The sequence below is a fragment of the Echinops telfairi genome, unplaced genomic scaffold (genome assembly GCF_000313985.2).
Source record: "Echinops telfairi isolate 266 unplaced genomic scaffold, ASM31398v2 ScPeMD7_22;HRSCAF=79, whole genome shotgun sequence".
Taxonomy (NCBI): Eukaryota; Metazoa; Chordata; class Mammalia; order Afrosoricida; family Tenrecidae; genus Echinops; species Echinops telfairi.
The window spans coordinates 244,627-259,415 of NW_022103919.1; the positions used below are offsets into that span (position 1 = coordinate 244,627).

Below are 14,789 nucleotides of genomic sequence, written 5' to 3' on the forward strand. Positions count from 1 at the left end.
AGGGCCAGACTATAGTTTAAAAAAACTATGAACAAATTCCTATGCACACTGCACATATCTTATTTTGAAGTAAAAAACAAAAGGGGGCAAAAACATCCGGCAGGCCAGATAAATGTCCTCGGTGGGCCGCATGTGGCCCGTGGGCCGTAGTTTGAGGACCCCTGATCCAAAACAATCATACCAATGTGAACAAATGTGGGTGGAGTGGAGACCCAAAGCCTATCTGTAGACAACTGAACATCCCCTTACTGAAGGGTTACAAGGAAGGGACAAGTCAGCCAGGGTGCATTACAGCACCAACAAAACACACAGTATTCCTCTAGTTCTTTCATGCTTCCCCCACTCCCACCCCCGACCATCATGACCCCAGGTCTACCTTATAAACCAAGCTAGACTGGAGCATGCATACTGGAACAGATAAGAGCTCTCGACACATGGCATCCAAGACAGATAAGTCTCCCAGGAACAGTAATGGGAATAACGATACCATGACGGTAGGGGAAAGGTGGGAGAAGGGGGAGAAAGGGAGAATCAATTGCAAGGATTGAGGTATAATCCCTGCCCCAAGGGGAACAAACAACAGAAACATGGGTGAAGGGAGACAGCGGATGGTGTAAGATATGAAAACAATAATAATTTATCATTTATCCAGGGTTCACAGGGGTGGCGGGGAGGAAGGAAAAAAGAGAAGTTGATACCAAAGGTTCATTTAGGGAAAAAAAGTTTTGAAAACAATTATGGCAACATATGTACAAATGTGCTTGATACAATTGATGTCTGGATTTTTATAAGAGTTGGATGAAGCCCCAATAAAAAGATTTATTTTTTTAAAAAAAACTGATTGTGGTAGCAATACCACTTGATGTGACTGAATTGTGGAATGTTATCTCTAAAAGCTCCCAATAAAATGGGGGGGGGGAAATTACACCTTCTTCTTTGACAATTCAGAATAATACTTTGCTAGAATATAATGAATTACAACATGAAACTCTCCACGACAGAAATAATTTAAGGACAAAACCAAAGAATAGAAGCAGGATCTGAAAAGGAACTTAAACATCTTGGAGTAGCTGAAGTGGTTTAAAAGCTATTTGATTGGCACCTAGAACCCCAAAATATGTACTTTCCCCTGAGAAGGAGAAGATATGCCTCTTCAATCATTTCCTAAATGCTAGGAGGTTTGACCCCCATGCAGTGGAGAAAAGTCACCCAAAAAATGAACAAAAGAGGTGTTTGGAAAAACCAGAGCACCATTCATCCCAGCTAACGACTTGTTCATTATGAGTGATGATGGATAAAGACTTCTCATGCTGAGATGAAATCAAGATTTATATGCATTGTTTCCTCCCCCAACTTGTGGGAAGATCATCATCATTTAATTCTATCTCTGCGGCCAGTGATGGGCATCCAGAGAGCTGGTTATCAAACGGCGCAGTCAGCTGGCAAAAGCCGAAACGTGCAGTTGGCACATCTGGACGGAGCCGCCACAGCCGAGGGTGAACAATGACTCCTGGCAAGCATCCAAATTGCTTGCAGACGCTAGCAGGTCTCATCTACAACCGCCCCTACCAGCATCTCTCTCTCTCTCTCTTTTTTATGAGAATCAGATTTTCATTGCTCCATTCAATTGCTCTCCTCTGCCATTTTTTACAGCTCTTATCGTTCCCCTGGAATACGGCCTTGAGACAGCTCATCCGTGTCCTTCACTGTGTTATCTCTTCTAACTTTTATTAAAACTTCAGCTTTCACCTGAAGATAGCTAATTAAATCTGGAACAGATTATATGCCTTCCTTTTAAAAAGAACACAAAACTGTTTTCTCTAACCTAGCAATGGTTTTTATTTTTTCTTTCTAAAAGGTGAAACCAAAGGTGTTTAACAAGTCTCATTTATTTACGAAGCCAAGCTATTTGAGATGTCATATATAGGTCAATTTATATGAAGGCTGCCTGTGGTATGACAAATCTTTGAGCTATTTCTCAAAATAATTATTTTTCAATACCAGTAATATTTTCTTCTCTAACCCTTTAAATATTACAGTAATACCAAAAGCCTATTTGCTGTATAAAGTTCTATAACAAGGAGTTAGGGATTTGTGCATATTAAATTTCTCTCTCTCTCTCTCTGTTGCTCTCATTTAGTAAATCTTAAAAACACTTCCACCCTACCTACCCTCAAATACCAGCAACTAAGTTTCTAACATGGAAAATTATGTGAAAATAATAAAATGACAAATAATGCTCCTAATTTATGTATTGACTGTTTTCAAGGCAGAGTTATACATATTAATTGTTAACACAAGAAGCTCTATCTTGTCTACTACAATCAATGACACAGCTTCTTTAACTGATCAAACACATACTTCTGACATATGCTACTTCCTCAGTCCCTTCCTTGGACATAGGGACAGCTTAAAAACCACTTTTTCTTTTGGCACTGGGTCTCTGCTATCCAGACCCTCCTAGAAAGGAGATCTGAAACAAGTGAGCCAGCCATCAAACACACACACACACACACACACACAAAAAACACGTGCCTTTTCCACTAGGTGTCAGCCTCTGTTGTCAGAGTGTGATTAACTGTCCCACCTGAAATTTTCTGGGATCCTTTCCTCCGCTTCACTGCTTTCAGCAATATTTCTTTCATGGTGACCTTTGTGTTGTCCACCTGAATAAGGGAGAATCCATGAGCAGCATTTCTGTAGGGAAAGACCAGTAGTATATCATCACCAACACTCAACTAGAGAGAGAGCATTCGCTGTGTTTTAGATAATGTATATATAGCAATGTGCCAATTATTTTTAAACTAGTTGAATAAACCTACTTCCAATAATGATAGAAAAGCTTTCTGGTACTAGAAATTCTGAATGGAAGAGAGGTTCTGGTGAGGGAAGGTTTAATTTATCTTAAATTGTACCTAACTGGTCAGCATGAAGGAGCCCTGGTGGCTTAGTGGCCCACTGCTAACCACAAGGTCGGCAATTCAAACCCACCAGCCGCGCGGAGGGAGAGAGATGATACTCCCTGTTCCTAGAAAGATGTACTACCTCAGAAACCCACGGGCAGTCCTGCTCTCCTGCATCAAACAGTGGCAATAGGTCAGAATTGGTTCAATGGCACTCAGTTTGGCTTGGGTGTGGTCTATGTGAACTACTATACCCAAACCCAATCCTGCAGCAAGAGTTGACAAATAAACCTGGCTTGGGTGAGCAGATGTCACTACAGGCAGATACTACCATCAGGGAGATTCAGAGCGGAAACATCACAGAGGGGCTAGAGAACAAGCAAAAGAAAAGGCCCCAAACTGGTAGTAAATATTTGTATTTTGAAATATAGTTTGGGTCCACTTTAGAAGGGATGCTTTAGTCTACTTAGGCCTATAAATCACTATATCAGTTAAAGCATAAGTAATTATAAGACAAAAACAGTAATGTTATTTGTAAACTTCTAATCAATCAAATTGGGGGTAGGGCTTTATCCAAATAGAAAACCCAAAAAAGCTAAAGTATAACTACCTTAAAAAGAGATACCTCACTCCTGGGCGAGGGAAAACTTCACCAGGACAGTTAATTGCAATAGCAAGTATCCCAACTACTACTTACTATGCTTGGGCACTGGAACAAAACAGGCCAATTCCAATTAGCTCATGCTGCACACAGAATCCAAGTTTCCAACTATGGAACATGGGAATTGCCACAAGGAGTTTGGTCACATTCCCATTTCCCCATAGGAATCTCAAAGGGGAGCATAGCCAAAAACCATGGCAGAACTTCATATTGACAAGAAGTCTGAGAGGAAAGCCAAACCCCAAGCTAAGCTCTGGGAAAGCTTTCTAACGGTAGCCTGGGCTGGGAAGGGGCCTTAAGCCCAGGTTGGACCCAACCAGGTGGATGGCTCTCCACAGGGGCTGGGGGGTGATCTCAAAACCAAGGGCCCAATTTGCTTCCCTAATACAGAGACATCTCCACACCTCACCATCCCATACGGCAAGCTGTTTAATCCTTGACATTCCATTTGTTAAAAAAGCAAAAGCCGATGCTGGTCTGGCTAGCAAGATCATCCATTTTAACTTGGTCAAGTTCTTGCTATCGAACAGCAGGCCTGAGAACTGTCAAGCTAATTTTCCTGAACACTCTGTTACTGAATCATGCCTGAGAGCCAACCGTTCTTTACCTCAGAAGCTGGACCCCATCCCAGAACAATCTTGAAAAGTTTATTTTAGTGATCAAAACAAAATAAGAAATAGTTCTTTAAAAAAAAAAAAAAAAGCTATATTTAGGGAGTGATGCAGTAAGCGTTACTTTGGCAAGAGTACTGAAATGTAAAGTGCCTTGTGCATTTATAAACTTGGGGGTATTTGCTCTGGCACTAGGCCAGTGTGTGTTTGGAATAAATGCCAATCATCCAAGCTCAGATTTGCCTTCCCCTGCTTTCTCCTTAGAAGTTAGTATGCGCTCCATCTGTGACAATATGTTGGGTGGTGATGAGGGGGGCCAAGAAAGGAATACAACTTCTCAGGTACTCACCACCTAATACTGGCCCAGACCTCACCAGCTCCCATCCACCTGAACTATTTCAGATTTGAGTCTGATCATAAATTGCTTACATTCTCTCCTAATCTGCTCCTGGCCGAGTGCATTATTGCAAGTCAATATTTCTCTTTTCCAGCAATAGCAAAATAAAAACTCAAAAGGGTACCTTGTGTTTGGTTGGACTAACTTTCATAAATTCAAAGTGGCCTTTTAAAAGATTCTTGAACAGAGGAAAAGCCCTAGTCTGTATCTTTCTGTCATTTCACCAAAACGTACCTGGGTGACAAGGTTAAAGCAAGCAGAGGAAATCCCTGGCACTTATCATCCACAGGCATTACTGATAAATTGTGTGGTGGAAGAATAAAGGATTACCTTCTGTATTTTTTCATTACACTTTTCTTTTGTTACAGAATACATAAATCCATTGTGGCACAATGTAATATGTATCACCATGCTACACCTGCGGACGCTTCCGAGCGGCTGCCATGTCTGTGCAGTCAGGAATGATAAGTGAACCACCCGTGAATGTTAACGATAGTGATCATTCTGAGGTAACTCGGCTCTCCATCTTCCTTTACAGCCTCCGTGCTGAAGCCAGGGTAGCAAGGTTCAGGAGAGGAAAATGAAAACAACAGTGAAGGGAAGGGGCGCACGCAGAGCTCAGAATGTGCCTTCGCAAGGGTGCAGTATCTGACTCTGGGGCTCCATTTCAGTAAAATGTGCACATTAAAAGGAGAACGAGGTTCTGACCCATGCACTGCTCACTCAACAAAACCTAATGAAAGTTTCCCCAGACCACTCCCATACTCTACTCACTTCTTTCCCTCCAGACAAATGCAAACTTTGGGTCTTGTTCCAAGTCTACTATACTTCAGGGCGTAAAATGGGTAACATTTTGATTTTTAGGTTATATACTTACAGGTTTCTAACACATACAAGTACTGAACAGAATCCTCCTGTTTAATAAATGAAAATGGTGACTTCCTGGCACAATTTTCAGCTTGACTTCTAAACATTCTTCATTTCTTTATATCTAGGATGTTTTATGGGCTTTTTAAAAAGTCTGCTGAATAATATCTTACAAAGTCACTCCTATTTAATACAGAGCATGGGGTCTGAAATTGAGAAGACAGTGGTCTTGGGGAAGAGACCAGCAGCAGGTCGGTACGCGGCAGATCCTGCCTCCCATACTTGTAATACTGCCTTCCAGGCTGAGCCTTGGTCTGTGCTGGAGATGACTAGCCCTGCGACAAGTCACTTGAAAAATGGACAAGACACACAGGTTGCAGACTCAGAGGTTAAGTTCAGAACTTGTTCCTCCTCTGGTTCTCCACAATAGCTTGTTTGTCCCCAGGGTTGGGTACGCCAGGGGCACCGAGCAGAAGCTGCCCTTCTGTAGCTCTTTGGGCTGCATGTGCTAGGTTTAGGATGAAGCTCCACTTCAGGGAGCTGCCAAGAGTACTTCAGTGAATTTTAAGTTGGGTCCTGTCAAGTCTCGTCGCTGCTGAAAAACGCATGGGCCATTTAAAAAAGTAATTATTCACTCGAGGAATTCAGCTCTGTCCCAGTGCAAAGCCACTCGGCTTCTAAAGAGAAGTTTTTATACCAGCAACTTCAACAGTCACACAATGAGTATCTCTTCTAAGTATTAAACTAGAGGTGGTGGGGGACATAGAGGAAATTGGTGTGTAGTTCTCACATCAGAAAAGCTTACATTCTGTTTATTCTGGGACCCGAAGCTGGTTGGAAGGCATACTGGAGAGAAAGAAGTACAGACAAGGAGTTAAATCCTCTTTGGTTCAAAGGCTAACTAAACCGTTACCCGCACATGTGGAAACCTCAGCTGCATGTATGAAATGAGGCCACTTCCCTCGTGGCACAATGGTTACTCACTTGCGTGCCAATCGAAAGGTTGGGGGTTCAAACCATGAGTCACTTCATAGGAGAAAAGACTGGCTATCTGCTATAAAGATGAGAGTCTTGGATACTCTATGGGATAGTTCTACTCTCTGCCCTTTAGGGTAACTGTAAGTCAGAATCAACTTAATGGCACACAACAATAAACGCCACCACCTCCCTATAGAATCGTTGAGAGGGCTGCTTAAAAGAAAGTTCGTTCTCTTTTTTGTTTTCCTTGTCCCTGTCATTCTCCCAAGATGGACCACCCTCAGTAAGGCCCTCTCTCCTGAATAGAAACTGCTTTCTGGGGGAATAAATCTCAACCCTCAATCCTTGGGATTGATAACACAGGGCCATTAAAATGTGCAATTTTCTGGGCATGGTGGCAATGTTCCAGGGCACTGTCACTGAACATCCTGGTCCAGGTGTCATGAATCCCCTGAAGCTGAAGAGAGCTCAAGTTCCAAGCAGAATCTGATTCCAAGCACTCAAGGCTCAGTTTTTTAGGGTTTTCTTTTTTGAGAAAATAAACCACAGTGGCAGACAAGTCACTTCAGCTTAACTCACTGGTTTTGGACAAGGAAGGTGTAAGTCAGAAATCACATTCATGGTGCATAGAACTTCAATGAGATCTTCAAAGCTTTCTTTATTTGCACAGTACAAATTATTTCCTGTCTGGCAATTACAATAATAATAGCAGCACTTACGATTTATTGAACACTTACTCTACACCAGCGGCTGTGCTAAGCTTTTTCAATATATATTAATACATTCTATCCTTAGATTATGTTGATGTTATTAGCTACTGTCATGTTAGCCCCCAACTCCTGGCAACCCCATGCACAATGGCATGAAACACTGTCTGTCTCATACCATCCCCAAGGCCAGTTGCAAACTGGATCACTGTAATCTATAGGGTTTTTAGGGCTGATTTTCAGATGGAGATCCCCAGTCTAAAAGGGCTGTGAGACCTGTTCGGTGTCAGAGCAACACACAGGGCTCCACAGAGCAGTGTATGAGGTGCACTGGTTGGGAACTGAGCCAAGGTCTACCTCATGGAAGGTAAGAATTCTATCCCTGAATCACCCTCCATTCTAAGATAGACATTATTATGCCCACTTTATACCCTGTTTCCCCGAAAGTAAAACATTGCCCGAAAATAAGACCTATTTACAGTTTTGCCTCTCGCTGAAATATCTGGCACCCCCCTGAAAATAAGGCCCCACCCCAAAGATACCATAACTTTGGACTCTGGAATGTAGCAGCGGATGCTGCCGCGCAGCTCACTGTTGGCCGCAGCGCAGCCGGAGCAAACAGGAAGTGTGAGGTCTCTTTTAATAAAACAATAAACAATAAATGTGTACTGTATTCTTCTTCATGGAAAAATACGACATCCCCTTAAAATAAGACCTAGCGCATCTTTGGGAGCAAAAATATATATAAGACACTGTCTAATTTTCAGGGAAACAGGGTAAAAACAGGCTTTATCCATCTACCTGCGATCACTCCACAGAAGGAGCTCTGGTGGCATAGTGGCCACGTGTTGGGCTGCTGACTGCAATGCTTGAAGTTTGAAACAACCAGCCACTCTTTCTACTTCTGTAAAGACTTAGTCTTCTCGGAAACTCACAGAGGCAGTACTGCCCTGTCCTACAGGGTTTCTACGAGTCGGCATTGACTCAATGGCAGCAAGTCTGGGTTTTTTGCATTCCTCTACTACAGATCTTATTTTAGATTCAGAAATCAACAACATGGTCCTTATCCCTAGTAGCATAGTACAAGAGGAGAGGAGACAAAAAAAAGACAACAATTAGAGTTCTGTGCGGTGAGCACCAAGCTTAAGGGAAGCTAACTAAGTGTGTTGCAGAAACATAGGGGTACTCCAGCCAGCCAGATGGGGAGGAGGGATCCAAGGAGCTTCTGAGCAGAAATGATGTCTCAAAACAGCAGAGCAGAGTAAGCTTAGATTTAAGTGGACTGATGTAAAGTAACAATGTTGACTCCTACAGGTGTGTGACTTTGGGTAAATGATGTTGTAGCCTCTCTCCAACTTCCTGCTTTGCATATACAAAATGAGGATAACAGAGTGCTTGGCTATTCTGAGGAAGTAATACTTCTTTAACATAATGCTGGCCATAGAATATGTACTTAATAAACAATAGTTATTATTGGCATAGCAACTATGAGAATTTTCTTCACATATCCAAAAATGTGAATATATAATGATGATACAATCACAAGTCAACATTTATTCTGCTTATTTAATTCTCAATAAACAAAGGTGCTACTATCATTCCCATTACATAGTGGAAGCTGGGCAAGGTTACAACACTGACTTGGAGTTTTAATAAACAGAAAGCCCAGAAACTGAAACCAGGCTAGTCAAACACCAAAGTTTATGCTTTTAAGCCCTTTCCCATGCAGAAAGGATTAAGTCTTGAGGACACCTGGGGCTCAGAGGAGAAAGTGATATACACAGAGCATATTCTCAGATTGGAACCACTAACCAAACTAAAGAAAAAGGCACTGTAACAAATTCAGTTTGACTCTTACACTAACCATATGACCGAAAAGAGCCTTTCTTGAAAGACCTTGAAAGAAGAATGTAATGGTTTCAAGAGCCACAGTTATCTGCATGTAGAAATGGGGAAAGGCTGCCAAGAGTATGCTCGATTCTCCAGTTCTAACTAGTTCATAATACCAACTTGCTCTGGTCCCAATACCATGCATATTCATTCTCTAGTGCTTCAAAATAGAAAATGAAAATATATGAGCAAGAGAAAGCCTGTAGCATGCCTGCTTTAAACTAAGTCCTTTGGGAATCAGTTTATCCATAAGGAGAGTTTACACTAGTGTGAATGCTACACTTCGTTTCCTATTGGACTGACAATTTTTTTTTAAAGATCAAAGTATGTTGTGTGAGCATGCGATGTTTGACATTGGACAAAGTACTGTTTTTCAAAACAGACATTTTCCAAAAACATAACTCGCTAGACTAATGGGCAGTGAGAAGCCAAAATGACGGCCCTCCGCCTTCTCCTTGTGTATCTTTGCCAGAGTCCTTGGGACTTGCCAAATCCGGTCATGCCTGCTTAGCTTGCTCGACTGATTGTGCCAGAAAAGAAAATAAGACACAGATGTATTTGAGCTCTTTGAGATGCCAGTAAGAGAGACAGCTAATGGCTTCATTTCGACCCTCCCCTTCCAGCTGGGCACAGGTGGGGGATAATGAGGTCCCTCTCCCTAATCAAACTCAATTATTTACTACTCTATATAACCGCAAAGACATTCAGTTCAGAATATAAAACACACCGTGGGCTACTTCCAACCACTGCTACTGGGTATTTATAACAAACTCAAGTGGCTAACAGTTTGCCTTGGCAGGAGTTTAAGTGTGTAAAGTTTTGCAAACTGTTTCTGTTCAAATATGTCCTGTTGAAACAGAGTCCCAGGCGGGGTTCCATAACTGTCAGGTCAGTGAACTGCATAACATCTGAGAATGTATTCACCATGCAGTGCAGACAGGATCTGGAAATCAAACGCTACGTTTTATCGTAACCTTCTGAGAAGCATCACAATTTTTTCAACAGCAAGACTGACATTGTATTAATAAACATTACAAGTCACTAGCCTGACACCTACACAGAAGCAGCTGACAGACTCCAACATAAGCTGAGAGGAGACCGGAGGAAACCAAAATGAGACATAGTAACTAAACATGGCCAAAGGGTGGATCATGAAGCAAATCACATTAATGTCAGAAATGTGAGTCCTAAACTTTTAAGATCTAAAGCCACGAGATAACAATCTGATACAATTTTTGGATACTAAGTAAGTGGATGGCTATCTAAACTTTGGACTTTTACTGTAGGTACAAAGCATTTCCTTGCATAATTTCAACAGACAGCCATTCCAGAAAGAAAAAATACATATTTAGCTTGTCTGACCTCTAAATTGTTAGAAGTATGTAATCAATGTTTTCAATCTTTATTAGTTGCTCCAATATTTCTGTCACTTTAAACAGACACAAGGAAAATCTTTTCTTTTCTCTAGACAGTAGCTGTTGCCAAAAAGGAAATCAAGTCAGATTTACAAATACAACATTAAACAGACTGCATGTTACATTTCCATACATGAGGGCAATCTGGATGATGAAAATGTTTGCTAATTCAACAGAATGAGAAGAAACAACACACAGTTGGTCCTCTATGACTGAAGCAAACAATAAATAACTAGGATAATTTACACCCATATTGTCAGATCTGGTTATGAAAGAACAAAGGCATCTTTTAAAAAGTATCTTCTCTTTGTCCTGCCCCTAACAAACAGTAAGACCTTCAGTAACTAACTACCTGTTTCGGATCCTGCGCTACATATTTAAAGAACGAGTTATAAAGATTAAATAAAGAAAGGGATACTCAGGCATCAAAGACCCCCCCTCCCAAAAAAAATCATAACTTTGTGAATTAGGGGGAGTGCAGAGTGGGGACCCAGGGCCCATCCAGGGGAAAATGGACATCCCCTTGCAGAAGGGCTCCGGGGAGGAGAGGAGTAAATCAGTGCAGTGTAGCAACGATGAAATATATAATTTTCCTCTAGTTCTTAAATGCTTCCCCACATCCCCCCACTATCATGATCCCAATTCTACTTTACATATCCGGCTGGACCGGAGGATGTATACTGGCACAGATAAGAACTGGAAATACAATGAACCCAGGACAGATGAACCCCCCAGGACCAGTGAAGAGAGAGGCGATATTGGGAGGGTGGAGGGGAGGTAAGGGAGAAAGAGGGAACAGATGACAAGGTCTACATATAATCTCCTCCCTGGGGGACGGACAGTGGAGAAGTGGGTGAGGGAGATGTCAGATGGTGTAAGATATGACAAAGCAATAATAACATAAATTATCAAGGGTTCAGGGGGAGGGGGTAGTGGAGAAGGAAGGGGAAAAATGAGGAGCTGACACCAAGGGCTCAAGTAGAAAGCAGGTGTTGTGAGAATGATGAAGTCAACATATGTACTAATGTGCTGGACACAAATGATGTATGTATGAGTTGTGAAGAGTTGTATGATCCCCTAATAAAATGATTATTAAAAAAAAAAAGAAAGGGATACTAGGCGTGTGAAACTGAGCATGTGCAAAAATTTATCGGTTTCCTTTTTCCCCTTTCCAGACTGTAAGAGTAGGAAAGGCGTCACGCTAACGATATCTTTTATAAAAGCTTCTTCACTTGGGGTGCACTTTAAAGGCATCATCAGGAAAGTAAACTAAAAGTACCAGCCCTTTCAAAAAGGGGAATGAACTTAGGGCAGGCTTTTAAAAAAGGATTCCAATTTTTCCTTTGTGCAGTCAGGAACACAATGGCCTGGCGCTTTGAGCCTTCTGGGAAACACTTCAAAACCATCTACCTCCTCCCCCTTCTCAAACAGCAAAACTTAGACTGGGTTCGATTTTCTATGCTCTGTGAGCTCTTGGTAAGGGGTGCTGGTGGCATGGTGGCTACACAGAGCTGCTAACCATATGGCCGGCAGTTTGAACCCACTAGGCATTCCATGGGGAAAAGGGAGGCTGTCTGCTCCTGTAAAGATTTAAAGTCTTAAAAGCCCAATCGGGTAGTTCTACTCTGTTCTATAGGGTTGCTTTTAGTCAGAATTATGACAGTGAGTAATATGAATGGATGCATGCCCGCATTCATATTATATATGAGAACAAGTAAGAAAGTATTGTTACAAAATCATAGAAACATTTAAAAATATGTAATGAAGTTATTAATCTAAGCATATTTTCTACCTAGGCCGATACACTTCTAAAGGTAGTGATTCTATCCCTCCATTGTTTCCATAATTGCCCTGTGATCTTGGAGACAATTTATTAAATTACCCCTTTGAAGTTCCCCCAAAAGGACCACAATCTTTTTGAGCTGCCTCTCTGTCTTGAATTCAACTGGACTAGCAGATCCTCTTGAAAGCCTGGCTCTTTGGATCATATTGGTTAGCCTAAAACTCATTTCTGGTAACAGTGGATTCCATAAAATCATTAGCTTTGATCTTGTCTAAAATACTGATATAAAGATCAGCTCTTTGGGCTAGGTAATCTTCAGGCAACACTTGTGACAAGGATCAGCCAAAGCTTCCTGAATCTTAAAGTGGAAAATGCCCAGCCATGTGAGATTCCCCACTGCAGTAGCTCTTTTATCGATAATGCTTCTATGATCTTGCACCAGTTTCTGGATTTCAGCCACTGTTTCTTTAATTTGTCAAGGTTGATGAGTCTTCCCTCTCATGGCTCATCTTTAAGGTCTTCCTAAGCTCCCTTAAAATGTTTGATCCATCGAAAACGTGTTTGTTTTATGTGATGCAGCATTCCCATAAACTTCTTGGAAAGCTTCAATGATTTTGGGAGGTGTCTATTTGAGTTTTGTTAAGAATCTGATATTAATTCTAACCTTAAAATCGTTTCTGCCCATGGCATAAAAAGTTATTCCTGTTTGGGGGAAGGTACCCATAAGAAAATAGGACAAGTGTGTATTAATGAGAGAATTTGTAGCTTCCATTGGTGGTAGACACATTTAAACATATTTTGTTTGGAATAAGCCCATGCACATATTGAGTTTCAATTACAGTACTTTTCAAATTATCTTCAAATTAAACAGTTTAATCACATATACAGAAGAACAGATTGATTGACTTCTGACCTAAGAGGAGTCTCCATCTATTTTTTTAAAATCATTTTATCGAGGGCTCATACAACTCTTATCACAATCCATACATACATCAATTGTGTAAAGCACATTTGTACATGTGTTGCCCTCATCATTCTCAAAACATCTGCTCTCCACTTAAGCCCTTGGCATCAGGTCATTTTCCCCCTCCCTCCCCACTTTCCTCTCCCTCATAAAGCCTTGATAATTTATAAATTATTATTCTGTTATATCTTACACTATCTGATGTCTCGCTTCACCCACTTTTCTGTTGTCTGTCCCCCAGGGAGGAGGTTATATGCAGATCCCTGCAATCGGTTCCCCCTTTCCACCCTACCCTTCATCCACCCTCCCAGTATCGCCACTCTCACCACTGGTCCTGAAGGGATCATCCATCCCGGATTCCTTGTGTTTCCAGTGCCTAGATGTGCATCCTCTGGTCCAGCCAGATTTGTAACGTAAACTTGGGATCATGATAGTAGGCAGAGGAGGAAGCATTTAGGAACAAGAGGAAAGCTGAATATTTCATCGTTGCTATACTGCACCCTGACTGGCTCGTCTCCTCCACAGAGGAGTCTCCATTTCATTGGCTTTGATTTTTTTCCTCTTAAAGCCTTTATTCCTCCTTCTGGATGGGATCCTGACACAAAAAGGTAATGTCAACACGTGCAATGGAAAGACAACACCACAGTTGATTTTGCCATTGTTTTACAATATTTAAAAAACATAACGAAGTTCCACAGTCTGGCTGAATAAGTACTACTGTGCTGGGGAACGAGAGAAGGTCCCTCTCCTTAATGGTTGCAAAACTTCATTCTCCCTTGCCCCAGGGCATCTGAAGGAACAAGAGGCTTTGGCGTGGTCACTGCTGGCAGCGAACACTTCTCCAGATGTTTGGCACCAGGTCTAATCCAGTTCTTTATCCATAATTGGGGATGAACCAATCCCAAACAACCCCTTCTCATCCAATCATCACTATTAAGGCTCAAAATAGTTTGCAGTCAGCAAATTAGGGACTCTTATTTATATATATATTTGCCTTATCTCATCCTTTCCTCTCTCTTCAATCAATCAAGAACAATGAATACCTTAAAGATTAGAAATCAGCTATCCTATTTTTAAAGGACGTGATTTCTAAGAGATGGCTTATAATTTTGCAAGTTAGTAGAATACTCCATTCTCCTTTCCCAAGTGTCAAGCTTATTTCCAGAGGTTTCCTGAGGCACAGGGGCCCTGGAGAGGCCAGCTGGGTCTAGTCCTGACTCTGCAAGAATACCAGAGGACATCTTTTCTACAACACACTTTTCCAATTAGGAATTCTGTTTAGTTGACTAGCATCTCTTCTAAAATATAAGAAATTGATTTTCAAATTAGAATGTAATCAATTATAAAATATAACTATCGCTGCAAGAAGTAATGCCAGGAAATCTCTTATTTGCTTTTGTATAAAGAAACTTTGATTTTCAAAATGTTTCCATAATGAACAGGTATTACCTGTATAAAAAAAATAACACAAGGAAGATTTAAACTCCATTCACCCTAGTGCAAATTATTCAGACTAGCAAATTCTGACAGAAATAATAAGAATAGCAACTATGGGATATCCTTGTGTATAAGCTGAGGTTTTCAGCACATTTTTTTTCTAATCATTTTATTAG

General features: G+C 41.2%; 1 protein-coding gene across 2 annotated transcripts in view; it reads right to left on the bottom strand.

The window, feature by feature from the left end:
- Window positions 1-14,789, bottom strand: part of MAPKAP1 (MAPK associated protein 1) — a 301,918-nt gene that overhangs the window by 124,169 nt on the left and 162,960 nt on the right. For both annotated transcript variants that reach the window (XM_004713308.4, XM_004713307.4), the window contains exon 7: window positions 2,588-2,697. In XM_004713308.4, coding sequence (XP_004713365.1) covers window positions 2,588-2,697 — 110 coding nt within the window. The remainder of the gene's footprint in view (window positions 1-2,587; window positions 2,698-14,789) is intronic.